At 38.2% G+C, this 19599-nt stretch overlaps 1 protein-coding gene across 1 annotated transcript in view; it reads right to left on the bottom strand.

Moving 5' to 3' along the window:
* Window positions 1-5348: 5348 nt before the first annotated feature.
* Window positions 5349-19599, bottom strand: part of LOC149209397 (putative 1-acyl-sn-glycerol-3-phosphate acyltransferase 5) — a 53849-nt gene continuing 39598 nt past the window's right edge. Inside the window, exon 4 of the mRNA XM_089396353.1 lies at window positions 5349-6051. Within this exon, the coding sequence (XP_089252479.1) occupies window positions 5588-6051 (464 nt within the window). The 3' untranslated portion in view covers window positions 5349-5587. The remainder of the gene's footprint in view (window positions 6052-19599) is intronic.

Below are 19599 nucleotides of genomic sequence, written 5' to 3' on the forward strand. Positions count from 1 at the left end.
TTGCAAGCTCTAGAATTCCATCTCAAACAAGTCATCGTGGCATTTTCGCTATAATTGTTTTTCTACAAAGTTTCAGACTTTGAAATTAAAACCGATTTGAGCCGAAAACTTGGTGAAGCTCGGGCCCGAATTTCAAATCTTGTTTTGTTATATTTTCGGAGATACAGTGCAAGACATTTAGGGTTTCTGCAGGCTCCCAAATTACATCCCAAATAGGTGACCTTGGGAAAATCGTCACTCTTTGAGCATTAGATTGAAATTTCGTAAGAAGTTACAGAAAGAGGACGAACTGTAGCTTTCTGTGTATCGGTTTCAGGTCCAATGGTTGAAACAATGACACGTGGCACTTCGTACAAGTTCGCTCTACTGAACAAGTCTATAATCAAGTCATCGTGGGAGATTTGACATAACTCTTCCTTGTAGAATCCAATCTTGATCAAACTTGCGAGGTTAGAAAGAGAACTCAAAGGGCTACTGCATGACTCAATTTCATAACTTGGAGATCTAAAATTACGGAGTTACAGTCATTTCAAGATCGAGCTCCTAAAATCAAGAAAAGGTGATATGAGGAAGTTTGATGGCAAGGATCCATTAAATTGGATACTACAGAAGGAGCAATATTTTGATCTACATGAGATGCAATTGTTACAAAACGTACGTCCCCCTTATTATATTGTTGTGCCCATGTAGTCCCCATATTGTTATTATCATGCCCCATAGAAGCCCATTATTGTTATTATTGTGCCCTTACATTATTATTGTTATGTCGGTTCTGATTATATTATGTCCCCTTAGACTCTTATACATAGAAAGGAGGTCTTGTCATTTGTATCATCCAAGAATTGTTCATTTGTGTAATGTAAAGGAGGTTTCCCCCTCAAAGAGGCTGATTTCTAAGGTGTTCATCTATCTTTTCTATCTTTTTGTGAGTTTGTTTCATAATAAACAGTGTAGATACTAGCAACAGGAAGGGACTCAAGTGACAGATGCATTATACTGATCACATTTGATTCAGTGTTTTGGATGTTTTTCAGTTGCGATAGCAACATATGAGAGGGATTTGCAGTGTTGGCAGTAGTACAGCAGGGTCAACAACACCACAGATGCAGCGTATATCAAAGTTGCATAGTGGTTGGTGGGAAGTATGGACAGACATCAGCAACGTTACATGAGATGATATAGAGACAGGGTGTTGCTATAGGGTGTGCAGTAGCACTAGAACTCGTTCCTCGCTAAGAGGGAGTGTTAGTTTTTATAGCATCGGGTGTGTTCTAGCTTTGAAATTTTGTGGAGAGGCTAGAATACATGAGATCTCCAAAACCCAAAAATTGTTTCTAGAAATTCCACCTAGAAATGACTTACTTATATTATTAACCAGATTTTAAATATTTATGAATTCTAAACTTAGGGAATATGGTTAATTAATCAATATTAATTAATTCAAGACAAGAATCATCTAGAAACTCACACGGATCGATCCAACGATATTCCTAGTCATTGATTAATCTTGATTGTTGGTGCTCCAATAGAGGGTTATAAGAGGAATTTGATGTGGTGATGGAGAAAACACCAGAGAGGTTTGATTTCATGAGCAAATCGATTTCCAGAGTAGCAGCAATCAGTTGCCACAGAGAGCTAGAGATCAAAGTAGTGAGAGAGGGGCAAAGACAGTGAATTCGGAAGAATATTTCCACATCTAGTTTATGCATTTGCAGAGAGGCTAACGTTGGGGCAGCACAGTAGCCTCTAGAGGAAGCTTCAATTCTATTAGGGAAAGATGAGTTTCAATGCCAGAAGTTAGACAGAGGTTCCAAAGGCCACGAGAGACATTTTCCTCGACAGCATTAGACTAGATGGCTTGAGGAGAGGTTGATTCGGACTGAGCACAGAAGGCACTGCGCTAGGGTGACGCAAAGCCAGCGCAGAGGCAATTTGGACAGCTCACTTGAACCGTAGTCAAAGCCTAGATTTGCCTGTGGGGTGAGGAAAATTCCTCGCCAGATTTTTGTCAGTATTTTCTCTACAGGATTGCCAGTATTTGGCATCCAGATTGTACTCGAATTATTTAACTGTTGCTCAATAATAAAAGCCTCAGTTGCTACATTGATTTTCCCGCATTAGGTTTTTTCGGGGACTTTTGTTCAAAAATAATTGTGTTAATTTTATGTGTGTGGTAGCATTTCTTCCAACGTTTTATTCTTTTATGGTTTTATTTGTGTAGATTACTGTGTGCTTTATTCAGTATTTTCCGTAGGAAATAGCGAATAAATTGTTAAATAAAATTAGTAATTAGCAGAATAATTTCTAGTTGCTACAATAGGATTCCAGTTTGGAATTTTCACAACCTCTGGCAAGGTCTAACTTAAAATAACTTCTTTGTAGACAATTTTTTTACATAACAAGTTGGTTTTGGTTATAATGTCTCATTAAACTACAACTCTAAATCACTTCGTTTTGTTTGTGTTCAAGTTCGACGACTTCAATATTTGACAAAAACTCTACATTTAAAATTTTGAAAATAAAATTTGGTATTAAGTTCAACATACTAGAAAATTTAAAAAGTATATATATATACCACAACAAGATTTAAAAATTCAAATATTTTTAATATAAATATGTTTATGTCCAAGATCTTGGATAGACGGTGATTAGGTATGTTGTTAAGACACTCCTAGATGTTAAGTAACCAGTGCAATTCTCCACCTTATTTGAATGTTATTCTTGGAAATAGCCATGTTGAATATATATATATATATATAGTAAGTTTGATAATGGTGAGACTACAACATGTTGCATGTTATTCTTGGAAATAGCCATGTTGTAGTCTCACCATTATCAAACTTACTATATATATATATATATTCAACATGGCTATTTCCAAGAATAACATTCAAATAAGGCAGAGAATTGAACCAGATATATATATATATATATATATATACAACTTTTATATTTTATTGAAATATTATACTTCTATCATAACTATTTATAAATATATAGATTTATATAATTTAAGAGTGTATGGTACAAATTATATATATATATATATATATATGACAATAAAACTTTAAGATTAAAATATTTTTTTTAATTTACATGTGTTTCTTTTATATATTTAACTTTTATATTTTATTGAAATATTACACTTCTATTATAATTGTTTATAAATATATAAATTTATATGATTTACGTGTGAATGGTATTTAAAAAAAAATAACATATCAAAATTGTGAAGATAAACAAACATAAATGAAAAATATTATTAAAAAAAAAATGTATTCTATGTGTATTAAAAGCACGACTCTTAACATCCCTCCCAAAACTAACTTAACTTGTATTGTTCTCTTCCTTGTTGTCTAGTTTGGCATTCAAGGACAATATTTCATTAGTGCTGGCAACCTGGAATTTCAAGTGTGACATTTAAAGGTAACATTTTGCTAGTGTAGGTAACCTGGAATTTTTTTTAAAGCTAGTAGGTTTAACCTTTCGAGTTTATTGCTTTTTTTATTTTTGTTATTACGAACCTCTTCGAATTTCTTGTGATTTCACAACAAACTTGAAACAAATTTCAATAGAATTTTAAGCCAATTTTGTGAAATTATTGTGAAGATAAACAAATATAAATGAAAAATATTATTAAACAAAACGGTTTTCTATGTAAATTAACAACAACTCCCAACATTCTCTCAAAACTAACTTAACTGTATTACTCTCTTCCTTGTTGTCTAGTTTGACATTCAAAGACAACATTTCGTTAGTGCAGGCAAATTGGAATTTCAAGTTTGACATTCAAAGACAACATTAAACTAGAATTTTTTTTTAAAGCTAGTAGGTTTTAGCCTTTCGAGTTTTATTGTTTTCTTATTTTTTTATTACAAGCCTCTTTGAATTTCGTTTGATTTAATAACAAACTCGAAACAAATTCAATAGAATTTTAGACAAATTTCGTGAATTATTCATGTTCGTGTTTGGCTTGTTTGACTTGAGATTTGCGAATTTCATTGAATAAATTCGCCCAACATTGAAATTCGACAAATTTCAAATTTAATCAATTTTATTCACCGAACTTGGTGACTTTAGCTACAACTATAGGGTTGCTTCCTCAACCATGTCTTTGACATCTCCCTCAAGCTTTTGTCCCTTGCTTTTGCTAGTTTTGCCTTAGCGTTGTGACCTCTTGCTTTCAATAAGCCTATCCTAAGCAAAGTTGTCTTTCACCTTTTTCCTTCTCTACTTCTATTCTAACATTGCTTCCTCTTGCCTCTAGCCTTCACTAGGCCCATCCTAGAACCTCATATCTTGTCTTTGCTAGCTCTGACATAGTGTCATCACCTCTCATTTCTTTTCTTCAATGATTCCTTGTCCTTCTTTGGGAGTTGTAACAACATCTAGTAGGTGGGCATATCATTCTTCCATCCAACATTGGAACTGGTCCCAACCTAGGCTCATCCTAATTGGAAAACATTTTAAAAAAATAAATATAATTATCTAGACTAGTGAAGAATTTTAACAACACATTACTTATATGCAGATTTATAATCTAATTGTTATCTTTACGTAGAATCCAAATTACAAATTAAGCATTATCAAGCATATATCCCAAAGAAATATTAACTTATATGCAGATTTATAATCTAATTGTTATCTTTACATAGAATCCAAATTACAAATAATTAAGCATTATCAAGCATATATCCCAAAGAAATATTAATCCCCAAAGCTTGTTAATTCATCGTTACCTTCGCAATAAAATGTTTTCCTCTTCAAATCCTAATGTCATTTCAAGCTATCTCAATTATTGAATTTTGCCAGAAGTATAATGTTCATGGTGTGAATGGAATGTTATTAATATACACAAGATGCCCTTAATGCTGTATCAAATATTTCTTAACAACAGATCTCATGATTCATAGATGTATGTTTTATCACACAAAGTTGAAACTCATATGATATTGGGAGCTATTCAGCTATTGGATTGATGGGGACCTCCAAGTCCTCATGAGAGAATAGGTCCCTAAAAAGTATCGAGTTACATTTGGATTCGATATGAACCTTCAAACTAATGAGAAAACAGGAATAATAAGTATGGAGTTACACTTGGACCCTCGGCTTCTTCAGCCCAAAATCATTAAAAAAAATCAACTACTGCAGAAATATGAACATGATAACATTTTAATAATCTCGGAGCAAAATCTTTTGCAGGAAAATGCATTGTTGTTCTAATATGTGCCTTGCTATGTTTTAAATCCTTGGAACCTGATCAATCAACAGCGAATGCTCTCTTCTAGTACTTGGAACAATCTGCATCACTTGAGACATTCTGATATTATCGAAAACCGAGACGCGCATATGATAATGCAATCTCTCCATAAATAAGTACTTCTGAGCAAAAGAGTGTGTCATCAAAATTACAGATATGTGCATCTAAAAAATAAAGTTGAATACCAACTCCGTAGACATGTACGAAAGGTGGCCTCGGTTGTTGAGGGCACAGAGCAAATACATTTAGCCCCAAAAAATTAAATGTATCCAATACACAGTATTTCTTTAGTGTGCAAGGGAGAGAGAGAATTTGGGAACAGAGTATTTAATTACCACCTTGATCTGATGATATATTGCTATTTCCACGATTCCTCCTGTTTAGAAATCCAAATATGGGTTTTGGCCTGCTGTTGAAGTATGTAGCAGCAGCGAGATACACACAACTTGACGCAACATACACTTTTATCCACATAGAGGAAGAAAAAGTTAAAATTAAAAGAATTAAACTTAAGCCGATTATTACAAGAAAGTTCAAGCAGCACTTGAAATTAGGGAGTTCCTCTTCAGTTCCAGGGTTGGGGAAAGACCCTTCTTTGTAGAAATTCGAAAGCAGTTCATCTTTTAGGCGAAAAGCTTCAACAAGCCAAGCAGCAGCTTCATTCTCCGAGGTCGGGATTTCATGCAAGGTTATTCGACGAACATGGACATGGACCTCAGCTGGATCGGTCCCAAAGGCATTATCCATGAAAAGAGGGCATCGATGTTTGTAAGCGATAGTTATGTCATAAACTGCAGGTAGCATGGAATAAAACCATTAGACAGAACAAACAACACTACTGCAAACCAAGCCATAGTAATTAAAAAATAATAAAAAATAAATAGAAGTGAAAAAAATTGTTTGCATAGAATATACAAGATTGCATCCCACATTGTACTAATAGTTTAATCCAAATAATACATGATATGTGTTGAGAAAGCATGTTGGTAAGGTTCTCTTAGATGTAACTTTTTTACAATCTGATTAAATTATACAGATCTTAAAGAACCTAATGAGATACTTTACATGTCCTAATTATAATTATAAACATACTTCATTCCAAGATTCACTATGACAAATGATTTCTTTTGGGATGTCATCTGACTGTTACTGCTTATTTATTAAATATGTTATCCTTTGCAGTATGCTAACTGTTAAAATTGGACAACTAGGTCCAAACTCCATGTTCTGATGCTCAGATTAAGAGGCTAATATTTTTGTTGGATTCCTCTTTCTGAGAGGTGTAAAATCCATATAAAAATAGTCTTAATCCGATGAGCAGAACTTATATTTTGAATTTATTATTCTTAATAAATTATATGTGCAAGGTCAGCCAGTTTTGTAATGTAGGCTCACATGCCCAACAGAGGTGTCACACACCCTCATTGATGGATATATATACAGGAAAAGTTGGAGAGAATTTGAATACAACAAAACTCACATCTTCCTCTCTCATCCTAAAAGTATGAGCTACCAGGAGGGTTGTTGTGACACATGCTGGGCTGGCTGACCAAAGGAGACTTTGCTGGTTGAAGCATCCTGTTGACCGCCGAAACGAACACATTCATTTTTCTTGTTTCTGATTTGTCTTCTGTAAGATCCGCTTATATGTTCTATCTGCATTTTGCTTATCTACTTGTATGATTGCTGTGAGAAAAGTGAAATTGCTCTTAGCATAGAACGTCTACAAAACTTTACATGGTATCAGAGCTGAGGTGAAGACAAACTCTCTTCAAGTGATCTCCTCTCCACGTCTTGGGTTTTGGAGAAGGAGATACACTATGGATTAAGCTGGTCTAGTATGATGATGCCCTAATGGAGAACGCAGTCATGGATCCACAGGCAATGGAGATGTATTCATTTATGAATTAAGAAGCAGGTATATGAAGCCGCAGGGATAAAAGTAGCCACAGCAAAGTATATGAACCACAGTCAATCAATACGCTGTTCATGAAGAAATATAATACGCTGTTCATGAAGAAATATAATACGCTGTTCATGGAGACCTAGCCGCAGTCATAACCACAGTCTAGTATGGAAGAAACCGTGGTTATCTAAAGTCCTAGCCACAGTCTTAATGATACTCTAGACGCAGTCAATGGATGCCCTAATTTGCTGTCAAAGTGAGGCCTCAATATGCTGTCCAGAAAACCTTATATGCTGATGATTGATGCACAGGTCCTGGAGATACTTACATGCAGATAATGGAGACACATTTATATGGTGTTCATGGTTACGTTCATATTCTGGGTATACATGACATTTATACGGTCAACGTGATGCCCTAACACAGGGCAGAGTTCTACACGCAGTTAGACTATACATGAACGCAGCATAATCTATGTATTGGGTCAACATATGAAGCTGCAGTCAAACGCAACATTATCATATGTTCTGGGCTCTCGGCATACTTGAAGGGATGTAGCTGCAGTGGAAGAGACGTATTATACGCATTCATGGATGTACGCAGTCATGGAAAGGTCCCAGGATCTCGCTGCTGTCATAATAGTGTCTAGCCACAGTCGAAGAGTTCTGGCCGCAAAGGAAACCTGTAGCTGCCAAGAGGAATACCAATACGCTGTGTGAAGAACCGCAATCAAGGAGGAACAAAGCTCGCAATCAAGGAAGAAGATCTCGCATTTCCTCGCTCCAAAATCTCGCATGGAGAAGCAGGCCCGCATTAGGGTATGACTGCACCTCGACCGGGGTATTAGGTACAGTCATGACCAGAACTCGAAGGTATGATGAGGACGCAGAATTGATCCATGAACTGGGCTAAATATTCTCTCGGCATACCTATGAATTAAAGGCACAAAACTCGGATGGATAAGGAAATGAAGATCTCGGATAAGGACACTGCAATGAGGTCTGAGCTATATAGATTCTCAACAGAGACCTAATCCTTATAATGAAAGTCTCTGCATTACATGAATAGATTGATATGACAATCTCAGCATAAAGATATCTCCGCTCTTTCAGAGGTAAGAACGCTCGTTTGGAGTCTCTCGGTTGGCTGCGCAGTTCTAATGCGCACTGCTTAGGCGTATTCGAAGATAAGGCGCAGATGTTGATTCCTGGTTCACGGTGGGATTAACGACGAGAAGAACAGTTGGTGACAGAGATTCGAAGAGCGACAGTTATCTCTCACACACTCACAAGAGCACGGGGTTATGCTGACTGAGTTTGAGAGATCGACTGGAGTTCGGTTTAACAGATTCGGGTGGTAGTTGGGTATGTATAAATACGCAGGTTATACGAGCGTCGGTGCTCTCAAATAAATGCGTAGAAGGGTATATGCATATGCAGCAGATAGTCGGGTCTTGGTAATACATCAGGTATATGGCCGCGCAGAGTTATGTGAGTGCTGAGACTCACAGATAAAGGCACAACAGTGTTAATACACGACCGGCTGAGGGTTCTCCAGGCTGTTACGTGGCAGCAGGAATACAGGGCAGCGGTTGAAAGGGTCGTAGTGCAGGGTTATGAAAGCGTGGAGCGCTTGAATAAACGGCACGAAGACTTACCCAGCAGATCACCGAAGGACTGTCACGTGGACGGAGATGCAGGGTTAGCTGCGGACTGTCACGTGGACGGATTTTACAACACAGTGCAGGTATATCTGAATACTGGCACGTGGATAGCAGCAGTATCATGATCATGCAGAACCGGATTGGAATCCAGAGAAGGCAGACACGTGGACGGTAGCACATGTGGTTGTGCAGGTTCCTACGAGTGCTGATGCGCTTGGTTGAAACAGTACATAAGTTGTATGTGCGGTTCTATTAAAAAGAATTGTGTGTTGGCCGCGGACTTGCCCGGCAACACACGTTGTATATATTTTGTATTATTTGACAAGGGTTAATAATATATCTTTTGAGGACTGACAATGGCACTGCATATGAGTCAAATGAGTTCAAAGACTTTTGCAGAGAAGCTGGCATTAAGAGGGAGACTACCACTGCATATACTCCTGAGCAGAATGGTGTTGCTGAACGCAAGAATAGGACTATTGTGGAAGCTGCCCGTGCCATGCTATGTGACCAGGGTCTTCCAAAGTTTCTGTGGGGAGAAGCTGCAAATACTGTTGTGTACATTCAAAACCGATGCCCTCATTCCGCTTTGGACTCCATAACTCCCGAAGAGGTTTTCTCTGGTAAGAAACCTGATGTCTCACATTTTAGAATTTTTGGATGTCCTGTCTATTTTCATGTGCCGAAAGAAAAGAGAAGTAAGCTGGATGCTACTAGGAAGAAAGGAATGTTTGTGGGCTACAGTGAGACTTCTAAGGCATATAGAGTCTATGTACCTGGTCAAAGGGAAGTAGAGATAAGCCATGATGTCACTTTTGACGAAGATGCTTCCCTGAAGAAAGTAGTAGATCTTCCTAGATCTGAAGAAAACCATGAAGAAAGACCTGGAAATCTGGAAGAACCCCAGGATGAGACTATGCCTGATGTTGAAGGGCCAATGGACCCTATTGATCCTTCCCCTTCTCTAGGAAAGAGGCCATCATGGCTCAGGGACACCCTCGAAGATGCTGAGGGTCATGCTGCCCCAAGGGGAACATTCCGAGAAAGCAAGAAGCCGTGTAGATACCAAGGGTATCTAGCTGCCATGAGTACTATTATACAATCTGAACCTGGATCTTTTGAGGAAGCCATCAAGCATCAAGTCTGGAAGGATGCTATGCATGAAGAATATGAGGCTATTATGAAGAATGATGTCTGGGATGTGGTCCCGAGACCGAAGGACAAATCTGTTGTCACCGCTAAATGGCTCTACAAGATTAAACATGAATCTGATGGGAGTGCTGAAAAGTTTAAGGCAAGATTTGTTGCCCGTGGCTTCTCTCAAAAGGAAGGAATTGACTATGACGATATATATTTGCACCTGTGGCTCGATATACCACCATCTGATCCATCATAGCCCTTGCTGCTACGCAAGGATGGAGTATTCATCAGATGGATGTCAAGACCGCTTTTCTGCATGGTGCAATAAAGGAAGAGGTGTATGTAGAACAACCTCTGGGATTTGAAGTTCAAGATCGAGACACTTATGTCTGCAGGTTGAAGAAAGCCCTCTATGGGTTAAAGCAAGCACCCAGAGCCTGGTATGAGAGGATGGATAGTTACTTGATGAAGCTGGGCTTCACTCGAAGCAATGATGATCCAAACCTTTACTTTAAGGTTGAGGAAGGAAAGCCTCTCATTCTAGTACTGTATGTGGACGACCTCTTCCTGACAGGTGATGACCCTCTCATTCATCAATGTAAGAGGGAGCTTGCTGCTGAGTTCGAGATGAAAGACCTAGGACTGATGCACTATTTCCTAGGCCTGGAGGTCTGGCAGAGACCTGGAGAGATTCTCCTTTCTCAAGGAAAGTATATTGTGAAGCTTCTGGAAAGATTTGGGATGGTGGACTGTAAGTCCGTGTCAACACCAATGGAACTCAACTTTAAGAAGTTGAGTGGCAGCGCTGCAGGGCCTATCTTGGCCAATCCTACTGAGTATCGTCAACTCATAGGAGCTTTGATGTTCTTAGTGAACACCCGTCCGGACATATGTTTTGCAGTGAATACTTTGAGTCAACAGATGGTTGAGCGTCATCATTTTCACTGGGTTGGTGCCAAGAATCTTTTGAGATATCTTCAGGGCACGATAAACCATGGGCTGAGATACACTGTCGGGAGTGTGATACTCCGGGGATATACTGATGCCGATTGGGCTGGCAGTGTGGTGGATCGTAAGAGCACATCTGGATGCTGTTTCAATCTTGGTTCTGCTTCGATCTCATGGATGAGCAGGAAGCAGAAGTCGGTGGCTTTGAGCACCGCAGAGGCCGAATACATTGCTGCTAGTATGGCCTGTTGTGAAGCAGTTTGGTTGAGGAAGCTCTTTAGTGAGCTGTTCCAACATGTGCTAGATACCACTGTAATACTCTGTGATAATCAGAGTGGGATTCGTATGACTGAGAATCCTGTGTTCCACGACCGATCCAAGCATATTGATATCAGGTACCACTTTATCCGGGATATGGTACAGCGAGGCGCCGTAAGGCTCGATCATATAGGAACTGATGAGCAGGTCGCGGATATTCTCACTAAGCCCCTGGGGAAGGTCAAGTTCCTAACCTTCCGTGAGAGTCTTGGTGTCGTGGAAAGACCCTATGATATGGGTCCTGTTGGACGATGAGCTCTGGGAGCTCTGGGGGGCTTTGGGGATAGCTTCTCGGAGCTATAAGCACTCATAATGCTTTTGCCCCACCCTTGTGATTATTGAGCTGGTTCGACACTCATTTAATCTGTGCCCCGTATGCATCCTACCCATTGAGTTCAGGGCTCATGGGAAGTACCTCTCATTCGGCCAATGAGGTGTGGAAAAGCTAGAGACTATTAGCAAAGACTGATGGACGCATCAGAGATTGCCGTACTCTCTATCTAGGATGGCATGGTCCAACCACTTGATCTGGGATCAAGATTTATGAGGTCTGGGACCTCTGGACTGATTATGTCAGTCGGGGAATGATGTCTTTGTGACTGACCCACTTCTGTTCTGAAATAAAGAAGCCAGCAAAGCAAGTTTCGGCGGGATGACTCACGATGTTAATTGCACTAATAGATGGAGTTCTCCCTAGTTGAGAGGGAGTGTTAAAATTGGACAACTAGGTCCAAACTCCATGTTCTGATGCTCAGATTAAGAAGCTAATATTTTTGTTGGATTCCTCTTTCTGAGAGGTGTAAAATCCATATAAAAATAGTCTTAATCCGATGAGCAGAACTTATATTTTGAATTTATTATTCTTAATAAATTATATGTGCAAGGTCAGCCAGTTTTGTAATGTAGGCTCACATGCCCAACAGATGTGTCACACACCCTCATTGATGGATATATATACAGGAAAAGTTGGAGAGAATTTGAATACAACAAAACTCACATCTTCCTCTCTCATCCTAAAAGTACGAGCTACCAGGAGGGTTGTTGTGACACATGTTGGGCTGGCTGACCAAAGGAGACTTTGCTGGTTGAAGCATCCTGTTGACCGCCGAAACGAACACATTCATTTTTCTTGTTTCTGATTTGTCTTCTGTAAGATCCGCTTATATGTTCTATCTGCATTTTGCTTATCTACTTGTATGATTGCTGTGAGAAAAGTGAAATTGCTCTTAGCATAGAACATCTACAAAACTTTACACTAACTTACAATTTCTTAGCCCTCCTTTCTTGCTTGGCCTAAGGGTCAGATAGCTCATGGATGACCAAATTTTCTTAACCGGGGGCCAAGGGAAAATGTCGTGGTGAATGGTATCATTACAATTAATATGATTTTCACATTAAGGTTGTGAGCATGTTATTGTGATATTTGGATCATTTGTATACTGGGTACTTCAATTTTGTCAAACCTACACCTCACAATCATCTCGAATGTCATGAGCTAAGCACTTGTATTACAGAAGCCATGTGTCTAGAGATCGAAGTTATAGCTATAGCTAGTGATCCCCATATTTTATTGCAAGCCAGTTGACATTCCATGCGAATTGAATGCAAGATCATTCCTGAGTCACAGTGTGGAGGCTGTAAATCACATGAAGTTTAGCTTGAAATTTGATCTGCTGCCACCAAGACCCAGATCATCTTTGCTGTCAAAGCCCCCTAAGGACCTGATCAATATTTTGGTACTAGAACCAACAAAAATCACAAGATCGCTAGTTTGGGCATGTGCCCTATCCCAGGACAGGATACTTTATGCTAAAGTCTAGGATGGTTACAGCCTACTAGACTGTCCTTTTTGTTGCTTTCGTACATTCTGCTTTGATCCAAAATGGGTAAATGCCCCAACAGTAACCAGAATTTGGTGGTTAATCCTTAGTTGTTTCAGTCTCTAGGTAGTTTAGATGCATTTTGCAAGTCATTCCTGAATGTATCCCTAATTGTTTCCACCTGAACCAAAAAGAGAGATGACTTTTTGTCGAAAGAAAACAAAATCATAGATCATTGTGGCAGTAGAACCCATTGGCACCAATTAATAACAATCTGATCCACTATGTTGATGTGATGTAAGATGCCTATTAATAAATCTTGATACCAAAAATTTTTGAGGCACCACCACGCTAGATAAATTATTCTTCTCAGCCATTGTGCCATTGGAACAAACCTGGTGACAATATATAACTATATTGATCTGATACAAGGCACCTCTCAATAAATCATTGGAACAAAAATTGTGCAGGAGGTAACACCATACTAATAAACCAACAAATCATCATGTTAGACACCTAATCCTTAGAGATTATGGTAAATTGTAAATATTCTTGTATATATTAACTTAGGAGGAATATGAAGAGTCATAGGTGAATAGAAAGAGTCATTCGGACCTTTTGAAAGATGAAACCAAAAATCACTTCTTTTTGTAGTAATGTATGGCTCACCTTAATGTAATTCATTGATCCATTGGAGTTATTCCTGAGCTTGACAATGGTATCAGAGCTGTCTATTCTTAACTCCGTGGTTCTCTCCTCTTGCATACAGAAATGGCCCCTCGTTAGATCTGAACTTTGCTTCTCCTATCAAGAGTAGTCCTGTCTCTGCTTCTCCCAATGTTATTCTGCCATTCCCACGCCTGTTTCCTCTTGTTAATTTCCTAAATACCAGATCTGATTTATATCATAAGTAGTTTTTATAACCCAGAAGTTTATTTAGACCAGTGAATTATTTTCTGAAATTACAGTAAAATTTCTAACAGCAGAAGCGCAAGTAGGAAATCAATCACAGAGCAGAAAACATATGAACCCTCCAATCTATCATTCACTTTTATTTCTCAAATAAATAAGCACTCCCTTATAAGGATAATGCTCCACAGAGAAATACAGAAATTTAAAAAAACTGAACCTGAGAATTTGGCCCCCTGAAAATTCTGATCTGCACCCCAAGACTGTTGTACGGCCACTCTAGTGCATCCCTACCACACGTGAGAACCTACTAAATCTCTCCTCCATGCGGCATGTGTGATTTTTGGCCTCTCCTTGTGCGGCACATGCAAGCTGATGTTGTCTTGTGGTCAGAAACTGGTACAGCCCTCTTTGCTGGAAGACCTCAATTCAATCTCCCTCTTCAGAATTTTCTCTCACTGCTGCAATTTTTCTTTTCTCTTCAGCCCTTATCTCACTCATTTGAAAAAATCTCTCTCATATGTAGAAATTAGTTGCCACTTGTGTTGTGTCTTCCTCCTTCCCTTAAGTTGTGTTTATAATTCTTGATTAAGCTAGATCTAAAGCCCTAATCTCCAAAGTGATCGAGGGCTAAGATTGAAAGATAAATCATAACCCACTTGATATCAATGGTTGAGATTAAATCTAAGTCGCTAAACTGAATAATTTACTTTTCCTTAGACAACCTTAGCCAATAGCCAACATTAATAAATTGATTAATCAATGTGTTCTTCCTAAGTTAAACTTAGGAAAAAGATCATAATAGACACTTACTCAACATGAGCAAGTTCCTAAGAAGGTCTTGGATGACTCCTTGCATGCTTGACACTTAGCCTATGCAGAAGTAAAGTTCACTGCTATAGACATCAACACCTTTGCTCAATGTCCAATCCCTTGGCTCAACTATGCTCCCATGCTAGTTTCCTCTACTCCACACCCGTTCCCTCAACTCACAGCCTCTCTCTCTTCCATGCTCCTCTAAGAACCTACAGCCAACCTGGAAAAAAGGGAACGTTTCATGCCAAAACAAATCAACTTGCCATTATTTTATTTCTCAAAATTAGCCAAAACTACCCAACTATTCCGTCTCGATAAAAGAATTGGTAGGTTTCCATTTTGTCCCAATTGATTTAGTGGTTGTCCAACAAAATTTGGCATAGTTGGAGAAGACCTTGACCAACCTCCTATCAGAAGTTAGGGTTTAGCTTTGGAAGCTTTGGTATCCAACACATCTTAGAGGTAAATTTGCTGAAATAGGCTACGGATTTTTGCTAGATTCTATGGATTTTAAGCTCGATGTGATAGGCAACATAGCTAGAATTGTTTCAGCAAGACATCCCTCTAAGGTCATTGAAGCCTGACATGTGACTAGAAGATTTCAGACCTTCATTCCTAAAGGAAGACAATTACACGATTTTACTGCTCACTTGTCAAAGACACATTTTTATCAAGCGAAAGTCCTTGTTGTCTAATCGAAAGTTGTTGTATATTTGGCACTTCAAAGATATTTCAGAGCTATTTTGGAATTTGTTTTCCCACCAATATTGTAGAAATTATTATTATTGCAGCAATTTTTTCTTATACAAAACCCAGCTTAGAGCTTTGTCAAAGATGCATTCTTTCATCTCCATTGTTGACATGATGCTAACTAGCAAGGAAAACCACCCATAATGTCTAAAGAGATCAAACACACTGACTTTTAACAATTTGTGGCATTGCATCTATGAAGGAGAGGATGATAGTGGACCTACCAAGCCTGCATCAGATAAGGAGCTTGACATATGGAAGAACAAAGACAGAGAAGCATATTCCCTAACTGTCGCAATAGTAAGTGACATGATGAGTCACCATATTGTTTCTACTAAGGATTTTTATGGTGCTTTAAAGAAATTGGAGGACTTGTATGACTCACACTTAGAATTGGAACTCATACAATTGTTGGTAAGGCTCTTCAACCTAGAGTTGAAAGATGATGATCCCATGGCTTCAGCTTTTGAGATTAAAACCATCATGCATGACATAGATGCCACTAAAGTGAAGATGGACATTCCTCTCATAGCCTTCATCAAGGCCCTTTATCTTGCACATTCCCACTACCTTGGATCTATGCAAGGTAGTGACCAAAGGAAGTCCATAACATTTGACTATTTCGTGGAGAAATTTGCAGAACGTGCAAAAGTTTATGGAAGAAGACAACTCAACCCGCTAGAGAGATTGTATGCCTTCCTCAAAAAGTGAGGAACCAATCACATGATTATTTTAGAGAAGGCGGCAATAAAAGAAGATGTGGAAAAAGAATTTCAAAGCTGAGGGGCAGGTACAATCAAGGTGAGAGATCTAATCTTCATTGTGTCCATTGTGGGAAAAATGGGCATGAGGCAAAGATATGCAAAATCCCCTGGAAGAAGATCAAGGACAAGCAAGATCAAACGAAGACAAACTTAAAGCATCAGATCTAGCGAAAGGTAAAGCAACTAATTATGCTTATTATATTGTTGCCCATTGCAATAGGAGTAAATGAAGACTTATTTCATACTTTGTTTGCTACTTGACGAGACGCATGGTTGCTTGAAATAGGTACAACATGTCACGTAACCTTTTGAAGAGACGTCTTTGAAGATCTCAATGACAATTTAAATGGTATAGTCTATGTTGCAAACAAATCAACTTTTAAACCTTCGAGAATTGGCATCACTAGGAAATGAGAAAGAACTTGATGTCTCTTTGTGCATATTCAACAGCAAGGCCACTCCATTCATATCTTCAATGGCAAAGTTGAAATAATGGAGGCTTCTAACAACATGGTCATTACGATAGGAGTGGGGGATGAAAGATTGCTAAAGTTGAAAGCTACATGGGTTCATGCATAGAATTCAACATACCTCTCTCACCATAATGAAGGTACACTGCCATCTAGTCCCTTATTGCATGCTAGATGTGGACACATTAGTTATGACAACCTTTGTTGAAAAAGAACGGTGTTTCCAGTTTGCCTACTATTTCTAGGAAACTGAAGTAATGTGATGTTTGTATCCTTGGAAAACATAGAAAACAACCCTTCCATGATTCCACTTTCAAAGTATGTAGAAAACTTAGATTGGTACATTCTAATTTTGTGGCCCCATGCCTGTTCCATCGATTATGGAAATAAATATATCATGTCTTACATTAATGATTACACCAAAATGTTTCAAGGGTACTTATTCAAATATAAATCTCAGGCTTTTGAAGCCTTTAAAAATATTCATGTATAGATCCAAAATGAAGCACAATCACATTTCAGCACTCTTCATACTAATAATTGCGGAGAATATACATCTAATGAATTTGAAAACTATCTTCACCAACATGGGATTCAACATCCAACCATAGTTCCACAAAATCCTCAAAGAAATAGTGTAGCTAAAAGAATGAACAAGGCTCTTTTAAATATGGTTCATTCCATGATGTTTTTCAAAAATGTGAAGTTGATGTTTTGGTTTGATGTGATTCCATTTGTAGTATATGTAAAAACAAATGTCCATCTCATTCTCTTGTAAACAAGACTCCATATGAAATGTGGTATGGATACATTCCTTTGGTAAGGCATCTCAAGGTCTTTAGTTCCACTTGCTATGCCTTAATTCCTAAAGAGCAAAGAAACAAGCTCGACGCAAGGAGTTGGAAGTGCATCTTCTTGGGGTACACAAATACCACCAAGGCATGTTGTCTTTACGATGAGATAAATAAGAAGTCCATTGTTTGTAGAGATATATTTTTTCTTGAATCTCCCAAGAATGACAAACTCGTTGCATAGCAACTTGATCATTTGGAATCTAGATAGACTCACCCATGTAAGGACATATTATGAATTTGATGATGAAATTCCACATCTTGAAGGGAGACAGTCCCTATCTTGGATCAATCTCTGAAATTCTGAAGCACCATCTCCCCCTCATGAAGTTTAGGCCACTTCATCAAATCAAGAAGTTCAATTGGATGATGTGATTGAAAGGATTGAAAGGTTGAGCCTTGATGGAGCCTATATCATATCAAAAAGGTCCACCAAAGTGGCTCATAAAGACACTTGAAAGTGTTGATCCTGATGAGGTCAAAAAAAGATGAACCAAAGGCTGCACTATACAAGATGGATGTGATGTAGTTGATATAGATGTTTCATATGATTGTGAATTGAATTTATCTACTAACTTCGAACCAATTTCCTTTGAAGAAGTTGCTTCTCGTGATGTGTTCAAAGAAGCCATGCAAAAGGAGTGATGCTCTCATCAAGAATGGGAAATGGAAGTTGGTGGACCCTCCATTCAAAACCAAACCAATCAATTGCAAGCGGTTCTTCAAAAACAAGTACAAGTCAAATGACTCAATTGACAAGAACAAAACAAGGCTCGTGGCAAAAAGGATTTGCACAAAAAGAAGGCATTGATTATGAGGAGATTTTTGCCCCCACAACAAAATGGGCCACCATTCATACCATGTTTGCCTTGGTAGTACAAAATGGATGATAAGTTCATCAAATAGATGTGAAAACTATTTTCTTGAATGGAGACTTGAAAGAGAATGTCTTCATGTCTTAGCCAAAAGGGTTTGTTGTGAAAGGACAAACATAGTGAGCCTTGTATGAAAAGCTAACTAAGCATCTTCTAAAATTGAATTTCAAGCACTTTAAACTTGATGATGCAACTGTGTTTGTCAAGAATATTGGAAAATTTGTTGTATATCTTGTAGTTGTAGTAAATGAAGATGATATATTGATAATAGGGAACAATGAAAGCTATATTGCATCCATAAAGAAAGAGTTGAACAAAGGCTTTGAGATGATAGACTTAGGACACCTTCCCTACTATTTGGCTATTGAAGTGACTCAAAATCCAAAGTAAATATTCATCTACTAATAGGACATTGGAAAATTATTCAAAAAGTTTGGCATGGTTGAAATTAACCCTCTCTACTCCAATGGAACAGAATTTGAAGGGAATGAATTTGAGGATGCAATCAAGTACAAGCATGTGGGAAGTCTTATCTACATCACCACCTGGCACCACCACATTAGATATTTCATTTGTTGTTAGAATTCTTTTCAAGTTTATGCATAAACCTTGTGAAGGACATTGGTCTGCTACAAAAAGAATTCTAAAATACCTAAAGGGAACTCAACACTTGGACTCGTGTGTTCAAGGTGGATGAATTCAACCCAATTAGATATTCTGACTCAGACTTTAATGGGGATAAAGAAATTGGAGTGTCAACTTCAGGCTATCTCATGAGTCGTGGATCAACGGCTATATACTAGAGGAACCATGCAAACAGTGAGTTCTAAAAAATTCCACAACAGAGGCAAAATATGTGGCAGTTGCAGAATGAACAAAGGAGATTGTGTGGCTCAAGAAAAGACTTGAAGATTTTCAAGAGAAACAGATGAATTTTACTTCTCTTCTAGTAGGCAATATTAGTGCAATCCAGTTAGCCAAGAATCCCAGATTCCATGATCGAACAAAGCATATCAACAAAAAGTACCATTTGATTCAATATCATGTTGAGGCCAAGACTATTCATTTGAGACATTGTTTTACAAGTGAGCAAATTGCAGAAATCTTCA

This window comes from Pinus tabuliformis, chromosome 1_2 (assembly GCF_031772625.1).
Source record: "Pinus tabuliformis cultivar Carrire ecotype Pingquan chromosome 1_2, CPIR1, whole genome shotgun sequence".
Lineage (NCBI taxonomy): Eukaryota > Viridiplantae > Streptophyta > Pinopsida > Pinales > Pinaceae > Pinus > Pinus tabuliformis.